At 51.6% G+C, this 17,541-nt stretch overlaps 1 protein-coding gene across 1 annotated transcript; it reads right to left on the reverse strand.

Annotated features, from left to right (window-relative positions):
• Nucleotides 1-1,305: 1,305 nt before the first annotated feature.
• LOC111140154 (TMF-regulated nuclear protein 1-like) lies at nt 1,306-7,033 on the reverse strand. The gene is made up of 2 exons (XM_022492504.1): nt 6,187-7,033; nt 1,306-1,657 (listed from the first exon to the last, which is right to left on the reverse strand). Exon 1 carries the CDS (start codon nt 7,031-7,033, stop codon nt 6,353-6,355), a length of 681 nt encoding a protein of 226 aa, XP_022348212.1. The 3' UTR covers nt 1,306-1,657; nt 6,187-6,352.
• Between the last annotated feature and the right edge of the window lie 10,508 nt (nt 7,034-17,541).

Here is a 17,541-nt window from a genome sequence, read left to right on the forward strand (position 1 = left end):
TTCACCCGCCCCTATGGGCCACGGAGGGTGGGGGAGCTCCAAAGGGAGAAGAGGCACCGCTGTGAACTTTGGGGAGCAGAAGACATGCCCTCAGGCAGCGATATGATGTGTTGGCCCCTCCAGCCCCAAGCTCTCCACCCTTCTCCAAGCTCCGAGCCCCGGGAGGCTGACCTCTGTGGACTGTGCGTCAATGACTCCCTTGTTCTCAGCCTAACTGTTGCCTTCGGCAGGCCAGTGAGAGGCCCCGCCAGGAGACTGAAAGGAGAATGGGGTGTTTATTCCGCCAGCTTCCTCCCCACCAGGCTGCCATGCTTGGCTGCATCTCTCAACCAAAGGCCATTGCTCCCCATCAGGGGCGCTCCCCACACAGCTACACCCTCAGTCCCGTGCCCTCCCTCCCCACCGTAAAGGCTCCCCACTATTGCCAGCCCTGGAGAGCTGCACCATCCCTTGTCCCTTTCTTAAGCCCACATTTTTGGAAATAATCCCTTTTGAAGTCTCTTCCCAGTGTGAGGGTGCCCTGCCTCCTACTGGGGCCCTGACGGACAAACAGGCCCTTGTGGTCACCAGCACAGTCACACACAATCGTTCACGGATCACCACACTGCTCTGTCATCACAGATGGGTTCCACCTTCCTGCGTGGGTCCCAGTCCCCTCCCCCAGCTTCCTCATCACATCCTTCACTGGGGGAGACTTCCTGGAGAGGGTCAGCCCAGAGCCAGATCCAGGGGGAAAGCAGTCTGAAGTCAGTCAACAGGGCCAGATTGCCTCAAGGAACGGCTAACCTAAAGAGTCATGAGAGACACATACAAAGGAAAGGCAGTAGGGACACTTGCAAAGCAAACCTCAAAATCACATGCCTTTGTCTCATATTATTGAAATTTATTCTTCCTGAATGTATAAATCAGGAGACTGATTCAAGAGACATTCATTTCGTGAATAATACAGATTCTGGGTTGTGTGTGAGTAAATGTGCCCCCCTTCCCTTTTTTATCAGGATATTTGAATAAATATGCTCCCTTTTTTCATTTTAAACTTTGCTTCCAATTTTTACGTTGCCATTGCCGCTGTGTCTCTCTGAGGAAGAGGTGCCCCTCCCCCTGAGCCAGCAGCAGGCCATCTTTCTGAGAGTCCACAGCCACTCCCTAGTCAGAGAGGACAAGGACAATGAGGGAAGGAAGCAGGGATTTCTCAGACCAACGTTTCCTCTCAAATAGGCCTCCCAGCATTGTCAGAGTGAGAAGCCGTGACATTGACCAAAATGCAGACCCCAGCTGCACTGTGACTTAAGAACGACGACTATATTTAAAAAGAAATCCTTTTCATGTTCACATTAGAAATGTTTGCTGCCTTCTTAAATAATCTGATTGCATCTCAGAGGACCTGTTGTAACATTTCCAAGCATACAGTGCCAGCCAAAATCAAATGTGGCTTATTAAGGAAACTAACTCAGAGTACAGGAACCTTCCCCAGAACCCAGTGCCTTGCCATTGTTGAGTGCAAGGCCTCTGTGAAGGGAGGACAGTGCCAAGATTGTATGGGATCAATTCCGTTGGGTAGGGTTGTGGGACGTCTTCCTGAAGGAGATGCCCACGGCAGGAGCTCAATCCAGGAGTCCAGATCCGTAGAGTGGAGGCTCTGAGGAACTGGGAGGAACTGGAAAGAATAATTTCAAGAGCTTTAATTACCTCCTTCCCACAGTGACCAGCCCCACCCAAACCCTTCAACGTCTGCGTCAAGAGGGCCCACTGTAGAGACAAGGTACAGGATAATATTATGGAGCAGGGCTCCATGGCTCCCGTCCTGGAAGAGTTGGGGGCTCCTGGGTAAGCAGAGGTTCCCTTGGGCCTTTTTCCTTGGCTGAGATCCCCACGGGTCTGAGCAGCTGGAATGGAATGTTCCTGGGAAGAAAAGCCTGCCCCTCCTCCACCTCTCTCCTTATGGAGTTCCCCAGGGCCCACAGTGGGGGGAGGAGGATCATTCCAGGGATTCCTGATATGGCGATGCTCTGGGAAAGCAAAGCCCCAAAGCGATGCCTGGGGTCTCTGTCCTAGCAGCCTCTCCTGGGCTAGGCAGATTGCCTCTACCAAACATTTATGAATCTCCACTATGTGCTTAGTGTGACCTCTCATTCAACAGTCAGGAGTTATCCTCTCTCCAGCTGCCCAATAAAACACACACACACACACACACACACACACACACACACACACACACAACTGGCCCAGAGAAGGGAAGTCATTTGTCCAACTTCTTCCAGCTGAGAAGTTATAGGCAAACACTGAATCCCAGATCTGTCTTATTCCAAGCTTGGGGTGCTTTCTGCCCTCACCATGGAGCCTGTCACCCTTCTCTCCTGCCATCCCAGGCTCTCTACTCTCCTTGGCATGAAACCTTACAGCCAGGTGTGCAGGGAGAGGAGGTAGCCCTCCAAGGCAAGCCCAGGCCCTGAGCATCATTGGCCTGCCCTTGCCTGAAGCTAGGTGTGCTGACTCAACCTGACTCACCCCCCCCCCAGAGCCCAAACAACCAGGGACAGGAGCCAGCTTCTGGGTATGTGCCCAGACCTTGGCGGTGGTGATTGGGGAGAGGGGTACACCTTTGGCCACCCTTCCAGCATTTCATCACATCTCTCCCAGATCTGAGGACCAGGGACCACGGTATTCAGACATAAAGGGTAAGAGTCCAAAAAGCCCCTCAAATGGAGCCCTTACTATCCTGGTAAATGAAAAGCTACATAATGTTTAAAGGACCCCTCATTACAGGTTCTAGGTCCTTAGGCAAGTCATCTGCCCTACCTGATCCTCAGTTTCCTCATCCATGGAAATGGGGATAGTAACCCCTACTTTTCAGAGTAGCTGGGAGGAATAAAACAGATAAAGTGCTCAGCACAGTGCCTAGCATGGAGATGGTTAATATATTCCAGAACCAAGGAATCTGGCCAGGCTTCGGTCAAGCACTAATGCAGGAAGAAATAGGCTGGAGATTTCCCTGATTTCCCCCCTCCTCCTGACTGTAAAGCAAGAGCCTCTCTTTTATCTCTGAGAAGACTGGGCTATTGGATTTTCTCTAGGGACCTGGCGAGGGCGGCGCGGGGCTGGGGGGAAGGGGTGCGGGTGTGGAAGCCTCCTTGAGACTGCCCGCTACAGGTTTGGAGCACCGCAGTTGTGACCTGTTTAAGCCTGATCTCTAGGAAGTCACTGTGGTCCCCAGATGGCTGCAGAATGCGGTATTCTGATCAATTATCAGTGTAACAAATCAGACGGAGACTGCCAACAGGGGCAACCTTTTTTCCAGGAAAGTCTTTCTAGATGAACCTTCCTCCTGAAGTCCGGGGCCGGGCCCAACCACAGGCCCAAACTTACGCTTCTCCGAACGACTGCCACGCCCCGATCATTCTGCCAGATCCTTAACTCAAGGCCTAGCAAGGCTAGGCAGGACCGGAGGGGGCCGGTCGGGGGTGGGGACCCCGGGGACCAAGCCTGCTCCAGGCCACGCCCCCAAGCCCCCAAGCCCCGGGAAGCAGCCCCACACTGCCCTCTGGTGGCACCGCCCAGAGATGCCTTCACTGGGCTAAGGGCCTCCAAAAAAGGGAAGGGCTCATCCAGGGGAAGGGCAAGTTCTAAATTAGAACACTGAACACTCTCTCAGCCCCAAAAGCTGGCCTGAAGAAGGGCTCCCGATCTCATTTCCCCTTGCTGAAACCCCAGACTCCCTGCTGACCATCGAAGTTCTTAAGACCCCCAACGCTGGGGCCATCAAGAAAGTGTTCGGGCGGCGCGGGGGTGGGGGGCTGGAGGGGTGTCAGTCACCAGACCCAGGGGCTATAGTTATTTGTGAAGGCCTAAAAATAGCCCTCTAACAACACAAATTGCCCAGCCCCAGAGGGTCTCCTGGGATAGTGATTGCCAGGGAAGGCTGCCTAGATGAAGGCTGGAACCCTTAATAAAGCAGAGACCCTCTGCCCCTTCTTGAGCCCCTGGACTGAGTAGATACCAGTGCTTGTTGACTGAGGAGAAAACAGAGCCTCCTAGAGGAGGCTGGGAGGCTCAGACAGGGGTGGGAAAATGACTTTTGTTAGTTGGCTGAGGAGTAGTGGGCAGAGCACTGAACCATGAGCTGAGGTTCAAGTCACTGAGCACTGTATTCCCCAGTCAAGGCCCTTGGTGAAAGGCAGTGGAACATCTAGAAGGGGGGAGGGGGACAGGGCTGCCTGTGACACTAGGACGAATCTCCATCTCCCACACACATGCATCACTTTCTCCATCAAGAGCCATCTCTAATCCCTCATTCCCCACCCCCTCTCCAAATCAGGACAAAGCTGATGATGCTAAATCCCAGAGAAAGGCAACACTGATGGCACAGAGCACTTTACACCACTAGCTAAAAGCTTCTCTGGACCAAGCATCCCTCTCCCGTACAACGCAGAAAACCACCAGTCCTGGCGGCAGCCCAGCGCTGCAGCTGGAGCTCCTCGCTGTCACCTCCAAGAAGTCCTTGTTCTCTCTGGGCCTCTAGACCCTGAATGAACTGAGTAGTTTCAGAAGGTTCTTCCTCTCCACGGAGGCCAGAGGATGCCAGGGCCCCTCATTGCTCTCCTGGTCCCCATGCTGTCAGACCCCTTGAGACCTCCTCCTGGACTTCCCTACTCCAGCTAAGAATGAGGTTTGGAAAGGCCTGGATGTTAGAAACCAGCCCCAAAGTTTGTACCCGAGGAGAGGAAAAGGAAGGGCTAAAGAGAGTCAGGTGAGGGCCCCCGGGGGTCTGCCTTTCATAGCAGTGCACCTGACCCTCAAGACTCTAGAATTAAACCAGATTCCTATGACTCTGACATTCTCATCCTACCCCCTCTCCCCTATTCCCAAGCCCTGACATGAGGAAGGACAGCTATATCCAGAGAGGGACTGAGAAATCTGGCCCAGAGAGGAGGCAGAGTTGTTCTAGGTCTCACAGCAGACAGGCTGGACACCAGCTCCCTGTAGCCCCTGCCCCTGGGCAGGAAGGAGACACCATGGGAAAGACATACACAGGCCTGGGACCTAGTTCTGTCCAGTGCTGGCATGTGACCTTGCCACTCTGTAAAATGAGGACTTTTAATTAGCTCCTAGCTCCAGCAGCAAAAGCAGTGTCTGTTTCTAGGTGTGATTTGAAAGAATAAACCATTCCTCCTGTGACTTAAGGGGGAAGAAGACAGACCTCTCCCTGTGTTAACCTCACGACAGCCCTTCCCAGAGCTGAGGACAACCACCTCACAGGCTGACAAGGGAGGCTGCAGTCCAAGGAGGGGGTGGGGGGGCAAAGCACCCCCGGGAAATTGGGGGGGGGGGGGGGGGGGGGAGGGGTGGTGGTCCTGAAGGGCATGTGGACAGGAAGAGAAGTCAATCTCATTTCAGGTCTGGCCCTTTAAGGCCCCCCTTTCTAGAAGCAAATGACATACCTGCCCCCTTGGGGCCTGTTAAAGGATGTAACCTGGTTCCATCCCTGGCAAAGCCATCTTAGACACAGGTTGGGAGGGGGTCCCCTAGGAGAGCAGGTGAGGCCTTAGGCAGTTACCAAACACCCCACCCTGGTTATCTAAGTTACTTTTGGCAAAACTGCTTGAGACAATGAGAAAAGATCTGTCTCCTCGAAGTGGAAGGGCCTAAGTATGATGGAAACAAATCCATAACCTCTCTGAGATGCCACCCCCTCCAAATGGGAAGCAGGGGCTTAGGAGAGAATTCAGTGGTACATCGCTGGCCCAGCACCCCACCCCATTCTGGGACCTGTTTATTCTGCCCTCCCCGAAGGTGTGGAGCTGGGCAGTGCCAGAAAGCAGCAGTCTCAAGGGCAAGACTCTTCTTACAGCCACAAGGGACCCAGGAAAGGCAAAGCGGATTGGGGGGGAGGGCGGCGGGGAGGGGAAGGGAGGGGAGGAGGCCTGGGTCAGTGCAGCAGGCTCCGACTGGTAATAAAAGTTTGCCGGCAGACCCCTCTTGGAATCTGAGCATCTTCAATTTCCCCAACTCTATAATGGGGACTTGGTGCTACCACCTCACCCCCCCGGGAGGACTGGGAGAGGCCGTTACAAAGTGGCCAGCTTTACTGGGGACCCAGAGGACTCCAGAAGCCCCATGGAAGGCAGATCCGGGGCCCGGTACCACCCCGCCCCGCCCCCTCAGATGCACTAGCCGCTCAGACCGCACCTCAGCCTCCTTTACTGGGCCCTTGGCCCCCCGACTGTGTCTTCCTGGGATCCGTCAGTCCTTCCATCCGCGTCGGTGACGCCGTCCATCCAGCCGACGTCCCAATCCGTCGGCCGGCCCCTCGATGACGGCCTGTCGGGGGTGACCAGGGCCCCCGACGCTGAGGTCAGCGCTGGGGGGAAGCGGGGCCGCGGGGCGGGCTTCGGCGGAAGGGCGAGTCGGGCTCCGGGCCGTGGCCCCGCCGCAGGCGCCCGGCACCCCAGGGCACGCAGCCCCCCAGGCCTAACGCCGAGGCGAGCAGCGCGGGCGGGCGACCCCGGCGGCCGCGGCGCGGGCCCTTCTTGAGGCGCGAGCCGTGCGCCGCCAGGTAGAGCTCCGCCTGAGCCACGCCGCCGCTCAGGCGGCCCAGGCTCTCGGCGCGGTGCGCCAGGCGCAGCTCGGCCGCCAAGAAGACGCGGTGCAGCTGCAGCACACGGCTCTCCAGCTCCGACACCAGGCGCCGGCGGCCCTCCACCTCCAGCAGTCGCCGGCGCGCTTCGGCCAGCTCCAGAGCTCGGCCCCCGGCTGCCCCCGCCGCCGCGCCCCCTGCCGGAGCGGTAGCCCCCGCGCCCCCGTTAGCGCCCTGGCGCCAGCGCTGCAGCTCCTGCCCCTCCGCCGAGCCCGCCCACACCGGGGCTGAGTCGGACGGGGCAGAGACCGAAGCCGGGGTCGGAGTCAAGGTCGGAGATGGGGGCGGGGGCTGAGGGGACGACACGAGCTCCCGGGCCGGCGGCGGCGGCGGGGACCCCGGTTCCGCGGTCCCTTCCTGGGCCCCCGGGCCGCAGGCGCTGATGCGGCAGCCCGGCATCCCCCGCCCCCCGGCGGTCTGTTGCTGTCTGTCCTCGGGTTAGGCCAGCTGCCCCCGCGAGGGGGAGGACTGAAGCCGCGCACGCGAGAGAGATGCCGCGGCAGCCCCCGCGCGAGCCGCGGGTGCATCTTATAGAACACGGGGCGGAGCGAAGGGCAACACAGCCAATCAGAGACTGGCCTGCCTGAACCCGCCTCCCCTGCCCCGCCTTCCCAGGACACCTCCCTAACCCTTCGGGTCCCTGGTCCTCTGTCCCGCTCTGCCGAGCCGGGGCATCCGGTCCCCATCCACCTTCCCCCAAATTTAGGGTAGAAGAGGACCGCATCTTCTCTGGTCTAGTCACTGAGTCATAAGCTCTGGCAGTTGATGCCTAGAAATCATGGATTCCAGTCGCCTCGCAGCGAAAGTTCGGGCGGAGGGTACCTGAGGCCAACTGTGTGCCAGTGAGAGTCTGGACTAGAACTCTAGAGACTTGACTCCTTGCGCAGTGCTCCTTCCCGAACCGCACCTGCCGCTTGGCCGAATCGGTTCTTGGGCCACAAGTCTCTCCAGGACCCCATCTTCAGTCTCCCTGGGTCAGTGAAAAGGTTAATGTAGAGCGGTAACCGGCGTTCAGATGGAGATCTGGCCCGGTTGGTTCCCCACCGAGGAAGCCCTTCGCTTGCAGAACAAACCACAGCGCAGCCGCTGAGCCTGGCGCGGTTTTCTCAAAGGAGCCCCAGACCCGACGGTGTGCAAAATTCTTTCTGCGTCCTTGTTCCTCTTTGCTCCTCCCAGTAGGTAGGCATCCCCACATCTAGAAACAGAGGAGGGAAACATACACAGAAGGTACAGAGGTGCCTTGCCCGAGGCCACATTATAGGTCAGTGGCTGAATCTGGACCACTGAATGGGACCAACTGGACCATTCATGCCCTCTGGGAACTCAGATACCTGCGTCTCCCCTCATTAAGGTACCCTCCTTAAATGGGACTTTAGTCATCCTGGTAAAACAGTAGGACTGAGCTCAGCCCATTTTTCTCTGAACTAGAGGAGACCCTGCCCTACCACCTCCAAACACTGGCCCAGACACCACGGCCCTGCCTCAGTTTCCATCCGCTCCAAGATGCCATGAGAGATGGGAGATGTCTGTTGTGGGTGGGGCAGGGGCTGGAGGGCCAGGAACCAGTTCTGAGACTGATTGGGAAGAACCCCAGCAAACCTTAGACTCAGGAGGACTTGCCAAAAAGGTGTAACCAGTGTGACTACTGCCCCAGCCTGAAGAGGAAGCTGATGGGGGAGCAGCACTCACTTGATGTCCAGGAGGAGGATTTCCTGTGGAGGAGGAGGATGGAGGACCCTCCCCCGCTCCTGTGTTCTCTTAGTACTTTCAGGTGCCTTAGACTGAATGAGGGGGACTTGTGCGTGAGAAAGCTTGGCTCATCATCAGACAGATCACTGCTCCCAACTTCTGGGGGACAAATCAAGGGGAATAAGACTAGAATTTGCCCCCCATCATCACCCAGATCCAAAGACCCAGCCGGACCTGAGTTCAAATCCCACACAGATTGCCTATTTAAGCAAGTTGTTTCTCTCAATAGGATATACTCAACCCATATTTATTGAATGGATGAATGTTCTCTATATCCTCAAGGCATCCTCTAGAGACAGGCATCGGCAACATCTTCTTCCTGATAAGAAACCAAAGCCCAGGGGCGCCTGGGTGACTCAGTGGGTTAAAGCCTCTGCCTTCGGCTCAGGTCATGATCCCAGGGTCCTGGGATTGAGCCCCACATCCAGCTCTCTGCTCAGCCGGAGCCTGCTTCCCTTCCTCTCTCTCTGTCTGCCTCTCTGCCTACTTGTGATCTCTGTCAAATAAATAAAAAAAAGAAAAGAAAAGAAAAAGAAACCAAAGCCCAGGGAAGTGAAGAGGTTTGCCAGAGACCAAACAGCAGATGAGTGGCCAAGAACCAATTCAAACATGGATCTGACCCACTCCAAAGCCTTCACCTCCCTATAATTCTGATCTGTCCCATGTTCCTATTCTCTATGGCACTTCCCACAGGTTATGTTTATATATTTGTTTACTTGTTAAATAGTCTCTCTCCCTAGGTCAAGTTTGCTTATCATTAGAATCACCTCAAGTTAAGTAGAGTGCCTGACCCCATAAGACAGTCAATAAATGTTTATTTGAGTTGAAAAATAATGCAAGGGTAGAGCTTGTTAAGAATGTAGAAACCTCGGGGTGCCTGGGTGGCTCAGTAGGTTAAAGCCTCTGCCTTTGGCTCAGGTCATGATCCCAGGGTCCTGGAATCGAGCCCCACATCGGGCTCTCTGCTCATCAGGGAGCCTGCTTCCTCCCCCGCCCTCTCTCTCTCTGCCTGCCTCTCTGCCTACTTGTGATCTCTATCTGTCAAATAAATAAATAAATAAAAATCTTTTAAAAAAAAAAAGAATGTAGAAACCTCTTTCCCTTCTTTCTTTCCTTCCTCCCTCCCCCCCTTCCTTCCTTCCTCTCATTCAACAAATTTGAGGGGCACCTGGGTGGCTCAGTTGGTTAAATGTCTACCTTTTGCTCAGAGTCCTGGGATTACCAGCTTCAGGCTCTGATTCTCCCTCTGTCCTGTCCCCTTGTGCTCCCTCTCTCTCTCAAGTAAATAAATAAAATTAAAAAAAAAAATTAATCATTATCTCTTTGTCAGGCTGACTGCTGGAGGTATAGCCATGATCAGATGGGGCTCTGCTCTTAGGGAACACACAGTCTAGTCGAGGGGACACAACCGGGTGATGGCATTTCAGTGAGATATCTACTGGGATGGGGGTGGGGACACAGAGACTATGGGGACATAGAACAGACACTGAGCCCAGCTGGATGGGGAGGGGCTCAAGAGAGTTCCCTGCAGGAGATGATATTTAAACTGAGACCAGAGGATGAGTCAAGTAGAGAGGTGACCAGATGGGGGTGGGGGCGGGGACAGGAAGGGAGGAAGGGAAACTATGTACACAGGACCAGAGGTGAGAGACCTTTGGCACCTGCCAGCTTCCTTCCTGGAGTCCTTAACTGGCCTGCACTTCTGCGCCTGGGAGTGGACGGGGCTATAAGCAACCACCTGTAAGGACACAGCCAGCCTGGCAAACATGACATTTGGAATTAGGGAACAGGTTTTTAAACTATAATGATTACTGGCTTTTCTGATCTTATAAAAGTTATACATTCCTTTTATAGAAAAAATGAGAAAGAACATATTAAATTAAAAGAATAGGGAGGGAGGGGAAAGACATCTGGAATTAGAGAGACTTCAGTCTGAATTGAATGAAGCTCAGTCTGTTCCCAGCTATGCAGCCCTGAGAAAGGTACTTCTCTGTGACCTTCAGGCTCTAGGGAATGGACTGGACCATACCCCCAACACTGACAAGGACACAGATGCAAGGATTTGTCCAAGGTCCCACGAGCTGGTCATATCTGTCTGTGGTCTGAGTCAGAGACAGGTAAGAGAAGAGGCAGCTCTAGAGTCCAGTCCATTATTATTATTCTTTAAGATTTTATTTATTTATTTATTTGACAGATCACAAGTAGGCAGAGAGGCAGGCAGGGGGGGGGGAAGCAGGCTCCCTGCTGAGCAGAGATACCATGCAGGGCTCAATCCCAGGACTCTGGGATCATGACCCGAGCCGAAGGCAGAGGCTTTAACCCACTGAGCCACCTGGGTGCCCAGTCCTGTCCATTATTATATTCACGCTCCTACCAGGACAGAAGCCAGTGGAGAGAGACAGATCCTGACAGAAGCTAGGGCCCAAGACAGGATTCCCCTGCATCAGCTGAGAGTGGAGTGGGGCAGGAGGTCGAGGCCTGAGGAGTCTGCTGGCATCCCAGTCTCAGCCTAGAAGATTCAAGGCCTCACCAAAAGATGCAGCCCCTCCTTTTCAGTCTCTTCCTGGCAACCTGGCCTGGCACCCCCCTAGGATGTGATATCAGTTTAATAATTTAGCAGATGCAGACAAAGATAGCAGCTCTGAAAATAAACCAGCTAGGCCCCAGCCTCCATCTCCTCTTTCCTCAACAGACTCCCCTACCCTCCCCGAAAGGTTTCCGGGTGCCCCACACCTGTCAGTTCCCCAGCCTGCCAAGAGCACGTGACACCTCCTTCTCCATCTCCTCCCTCCTACTCACCTCCTTCTTCTCTCCATTCTCATGTTAAGAGCTTTCATATTAATTAGGGCTTAAAGGAATCTCGGCTTTAAGTCACAAGGCCTTGAGCAAGTCCCATCATTCTAAGCCTCTCTTCGCACAGTCAGAAAATGAGGCCTCCAGATTCCTAGATGTAGCATAAAGAAAATGTCTGGAAGGTGGCAATTATTTGGACTGGGGACTGGACCTCTTTCCCAGGAAGGCACAAGTCCAGTGTCAGTTCTGCTTCAGTCAACAACACTGCAACCCACCCTGCCGCTCCCTCCTGAGAGCTCACAGATTTTCTTTGTTTTTCATTTCTCTTGTGATGAAAATTTTGCCCTGGTTTGTATTCCTAGGATAAAAGGCTATGACTTGGGGCGCCTGGGTGGCTCAGTGGGTTAAAGCCTCTGCCTTTGGCTCAAGTCATGATCTCAGGGTCCTGGGATTAAACCCCCCCGCATCGCATTGGGCTCTCTGCTTGGCAGGGAGTCTGCTTCCCCCTCTCTCTGCCTGCCTCTCTGCCTACTTGTGATCTCTCTCTGTGTGTCAAATAAATAAATAAAATCTTAAAAAAAAAAAAAAACGCTATGACTTGTGTTCACAGTGGATGCAACAGGTCTGATGTGGGAAACAAAGGGAGAAGAAAAATTATTAAATTTCCTTACTACCTACAGCCCATTGACAAGTCCTTCAAACAGTGCACTATCTTCCTCTAGGGACTCAACTTCCCCCATGTTAATACTTTGCTAAGGACAAAAGGCAATCTTAGCTCAACCCTCCAGGATCCTATAAATCTACTTCAACATACACAAATTCCTTTGGGGGAGGTGCCTGGGTGGCTCAGTTGGCTAAGCATCTGCCTTTAGTTCAGACAATGATCCCAGGGTCCTGGGATGGAGTCCTGCATCAGGCTCCCTGCTCAGCGGGAGCCTGCTCTCCCTCTCCCTCTACCCTTCCCTAGTTTGTGCTCTCTCACTCACTCTCTCTCTCAAATAAATAAAGTATTTTTTAAAAATTCTTTTGGAAATTCCTTTATCTCTACTCTCCTCCACCCCAGGATATATGCCAGGATATAAATATCTTCCAAGCATATGACCCACTGATACATATCTGAAGAGTCTCATGACTCAGCTTTTACTAAACAGTAATAAATGACATTTCCCAAAAATAGCTAGCCCCCGAGCCCCCCCAACCCCAGGATCCTGGAAACCTTGTTTCCAAAATACCTGGGAGGCTTACACTATCCCTAACCCCCTCCCAACTTGAAAGCATGTAAAAGGCCACTCCTCATGACCCCAGTGCAGCTCTTTCTGCCCACAGGTCCTGTCTCTGTGCTTTAATAAAACCACCTTTCAACACCAAAGATGTCTCAAGAATTCTTTCTTGGCCATTGGCTTCGAACCCGAATGTCTTCCCTATATCAGGGCACATGCATTTGGGGCTCCATCACATTTCTGACAAATAGAAATGGTACTTCCTTCTGGGAAGTTGGGAAGAGCACTACCCCTTCCTCCTCAAAGTTCTGCTCAAACTGCTCGATCTCTATGGATCTCTGTTTCTACATCTCTAAAGTGGCCAGGTGTCAAAGGGTAAGTAGAACAAAGTCAGACTCCGGGATCTCCAGACTGTGAGCTCCAAAAGGCATGAGTGAGATTGCATCTGTGTTCATGCATTCATTCAACAACGGAATCAAGCACTTGCTAGGAACCAGCCGCTGGGCAAGGTGCACGGCAGTAAATAAAAAAAGCACAATCCCTAATTCCCCAAAGCTTAAATTTCAGAAATCAAAATAATGAAGACCCAAGAAGGGTGCCAGGAAGAAAATACCTGCTAACTTTTTTTTAAAGATTTTATTTTATTTATTTGACAGACAGAGATCACAAGTAGGCAGAGAGGCAGGCAGAGCGAGGAGGAAGCAGGCTCCCTGCTGATGTGGGGCTCGATCCCAGGACCCTGGGATCATGACCTGAGCCAAAGGCAGAGGCTTTAACCCACTGAGCCACCCAGGCGCCCCTACCTGCTAATTTTTACCTAGTGGTTACTCTGCGCCAGGAAGTAATCTTCCCAGCGGCCGCTGTTCTTAGCACACCCCATTCTACAGATGAAGAAAGTTTAGAACAAGCTGATTGAGTAAGTGTGGCCAAGGTCACAAGGGGTGGCCAAGCTAAGATTCAGCCCAGACAGTCTGCCTGCAGAATCTATTTTCAACCATGATGCTATCTACAGTGAGTGCTTCCCTAGAAATGATGAACAAGGAATCACCCGGTGACATGATAGAAAGAGGAGTCAGGGAGGGCTTCTCCTTAGAAGGTGACATTTAAACAGAGACCTGAGAGAGGAGCAGGAGTCAGTCCTGTGGAATTAAGGAAAGAGATTTCCCAGCAGGAAGAAAACAAAAACAAAAACAAAAACGTGCAAAGGTCCTGAGACAGAAAGATTGGTGTGCTCAGTGCCTGGTAAACCAATAGGAGAATGGGGTCAGAGCTGAGGTCAGGGTGAGGATTAGTGCAGGGGAAGCCTTTGAAAGGCTTAAGTGGGGATCAACATGATCTGATTTGTTTTTAAAAGATTGTGCTGTTTGCTGTGTGGAGAGTGATCTGCAAGGGAACAGGAGGAGGATGAGGGAGAACAGTTAGAAGATTACTGCAGTAATCCAGCTGAGAGGATGTGGCTAGGCCAGGAGTAATGGCAAGAGGTGGGAGGGAGGATGGATTTGAGCTTTATTAATGGGAGTGGGGGTGGGGTTAGGGCAGAGAATGCCCTCCAGGTTTGTAGACAGAGCAGCAGAATGGATTGTGGTGCCCTTGACTGAGATGGAAAAGAGCAAGGGAGGGACAGGTTTCATGGAGAAATCAAGGTCAAGAGGTATTTCTCTTTTTATTTTCTCTAAATGTTAACTGCTTTATCACAAAAATAAGAACAAAGGGGGTCTATGGGAATAACCCATTATATCTTCCCATTTTTTAGCCCAGCTAAATATATCTTACAGGGGTTATACACTCATTTTCAAAGGCAAAAGATTATTTAAAATAAGTGGCATTGGGGCGCCTGGGTGGCTCAGTGGGTTAAGCCTCTGCCTTCGGCTCAGGTCATGATCTCAGGGTCCTGGGATCGAGCCCCTCATCGGGCTCTCTGCTCAGCGGGGAGCCTGCTTCCCCGTCTCTCTCTGCCTAACTCTCTGTCTACTTGTGATCTCTTTCTGTCAAATAAATAAAATCTTAAAAAAAAAAATAAGTGGCATTAACACAGCATTCAGAGAATAAGGTTTGAGTTACTGTGCGCTGGAAAATGGAAATATAACTTGTAAAATCATGTCCATTAAGTATCAGTCTAATGTAGAAAGGCAAAACTGAAAAAAAAATAGGGAAAAATATATTTCTGGTAAATTCTAATAGTTCCCACACTTACCAATTCTACCAGTTCCTAGTAGTTTCCACACCCACCAATTCTCCAACACCGGCTGGGAGTCCTGTAATTCGATTCAATTCTGGTACCAACTGGAGATCTGTAGACTGCCCAGGACAAGGCTCCTTTCCACAAGACTGTTCTCCACTTCAGACCCCAGTCACAAGCACTAGGACCTCAGGTTCCCCACAGCTCTTGATGGACTTGACAAATAAGAGTTTCCCAGGAGCCACTCCTTGGATTCAGTCATTTGCTAGACTAGCTCACAGAAGTGAGGCTCACATTTATCTTGACCAGTTTATTATATAATAAAGGATGTGATGAAAGATACCACTGAACAGTCAGAAGAAGAGATACGGGATGCCTGGGTGGCTCAGTTGGTTAAGGGGCTGCCTTCGGCTCAGCGTCCTGGGATCGAGTCCCACATTGGGCTCTTGCTCGGCAGGGAGCCTGCTTCTCCCTCTGCCTGCCACTCTATCTGCCTGTGCTCTCTCTCTCTCTCTCTCTCTCTCTCTCTGACAAATAAATACATAAAATTAAAAAGAAGAAGAAGGAGAAGAAGGAGGAGGAGGAGGAGGAGGAGGAGAAGAAGAAGAAGAAGAAGAAGAAGAAGAAGAAGGAGAGATATATAGGGCGAGATCCAGAAGGGCCCCAAGCGCTGGAGTTTCTGTCTCCCGGAAATTAGGGTGTACTGTCCTCCAAGCATGTGGATATTTTCACCAACCCAAAGCTCTCCAAAACCCATGCTTTGGAAATTTTTATGGACCCTTCATTATGGAGGTATGATCAATTTTTTTATTTTTTATTTTATTTTTTTTAAGATTTTATTTGACACAGAGAGAGCAATCACAAGTAGGCAGAGAGGCAGACGGGGGGTGTGGGGGGGAAATGCAGGCTCCCTGCTGAGGAGAGAGCCCGAACCCAGGACCCTGAGATCATGACCTGAGCCAAAGGCAGAGGCTTAACCCACTGAGCCACCCAGGTGCCCCATGATCTATTTTTTAAAAGATGTTATTTATTTATTTGGGAGGGGAGCATGTGCTGGGGTGGGGGGCGGCAGGGAGGCAGTGGGAGAGAGAGAGAGAGGGAGAAGCAGACTTCCCTCTGAGCAAAAGGCCTGATGTGAGGTTCGATTCCAGGACCCTGAGATCATAACCTGAGCGGAAGTCAGACTTAACCGACTGAGCCACCCAGTTTCTCTCTCCTTCCCAGAGGATGGGGCTGAAAGTTTCAAGCTTCTAATCATGGCTTGGTGTTTCTGGTGACCTGCTCCCCTCTCTGAAGCTATCTAGGAGCCCACCAAGAGTCACCTCATTAGAGTAAAATATGCTCCTGTGACCCAGGAAACTCCAAGGGCTCTAGGAGCTCTGTGCCAGGAACTGGGGTCAAAGATTGAATATTGGAGCAAAAGGATGTTTCTTATGCTCTCATCACTTGGGAAATTGCAAGGATTTTAAGAGTCCTGTCCCAGGAACCAGGAGTACAGACCTATATATATATTTTTTCTTCTTTTATTTCATAACACCCAAATTAGATATCCATAAGTAAGCAGGTGTATAGATGCATCTGGAAGTCAGGACTGGAGGCTTAAATTTGTCATCAACATATAGAGGGCACTGAAAGCATGGGGCAGGATGAATGGCCTTGGGAGAAAGTGCTGATAGAGGAGAGAAGCAGAGGTGCCATATTTAGATGTCAAGGTGATGGTGAGGAACCAGCAAAGGACCCTGAGCAAGAGTGGTTGGTAATAAAAAGGTAAAATAAGAGAGTGACTGAATAAATTGAGAGTGAGGAAGCATCCTGGCAAAAGTAGACTACTCTTCTGTGAAGTTTTGTTTTGGAAAGAAACAGAGAAGTGGGCTGATAACAGGCAAGAAACTAGGGTTGAAAAGGAATTCTGTAAAATGGAAGCTACACCTTGATACGCTGATGGGATTGATCCAGTGGCGAAGGGCATCGGGCTGCCTGGCATGAACCCCCCTTGGGAGATGCTTAAGAAAGCAAGAGAACATGGCTTTCTGGCAAGCTCATTCTTGCCCAAAGCCTTTATTAAGTGCTTACTCTGTGCTCTAAGAGCTAGAATATAGCAGTGATCAAGAGGGCCGTGGTGCCTGTGCTCTGAGCACTCTTGATGCAGAGGGAAAGAGGAAGGCCACAAGGAATCAATACAAATACCATTTCAGATCAGCTTACCTACATGCTTTGAAGGAAATAAACAGGGGGATGTGACAGGGAGTAACCAAGAGGATGTCCTTTAGATCAAGGAGTCAAGGATGATGGAGTGAGCAACTGTGGTTTTTGCCTTCCCATCATTCACTTATCCTACTTCTGACAACAGTGCCTTTATTTTGAGGGGACACAAACTCTCTGACAAACTCAATGCATGTTCTTTGTGGGACTGACCCCCGCCCATCTCCAGAATGGACTTGTGATCCTGGCCCGGCCAACGAAACTCAACCCTAGGATGTTTGCTAGAACTTCTGGGGAAGAGAGACTTTCTTTGCCCAGGAATTGTTGACCAGATTTTGGACCTGGAGCTGCAGGAAGTCAGCTTGTCACCACAAAGGAAGTACCTACCTGCCTGGTGCCTGGCAGGCAAGCCCAGAAACAGAGAGACTTCATGAGCACCTGATTCTAGCTATACCTGAAGGTGGCATGCCCCTTGGCCTTTTTCTCTTTATTTATTTATTATTTTTTTTTAATTTCTTTTCAGCGTAACAGTATTCATTGTTTTTGTACCACACCCAGTGCTCCATGCAATATGTGCCCTCCCTAATACCCACCACCTGGTTCCCCCAACCTCCCACCCCCCGCCCCTTCAAAACCCTCAGATTGTTTTTCAGAGCCCATAGTCTCTCATTTGGCCTTTTCTCTTAAATGTTTTGTTTTGTTTTCCCTTAAGCTATTTTGAGCTAGGGTTTCTATCACTTATAACTGAACAAATCCTGGTTGAT

Source organism: Enhydra lutris, unplaced genomic scaffold (genome assembly GCF_002288905.1).
Source record: "Enhydra lutris kenyoni isolate GAN:26980312 unplaced genomic scaffold, ASM228890v2 scaffoldscaffold198, whole genome shotgun sequence".
NCBI lineage: Eukaryota > Metazoa > Chordata > Mammalia > Carnivora > Mustelidae > Enhydra > Enhydra lutris.

What these genes read in the sequence shown, in the direction of transcription:
- LOC111140154 (XM_022492504.1), bottom strand. Translation starts at nt 7,033, where the DNA reads ATGCCGGGCTGCCGCATCAGCGCCTGCGGCCCGGGGGCCCAGGAAGGG.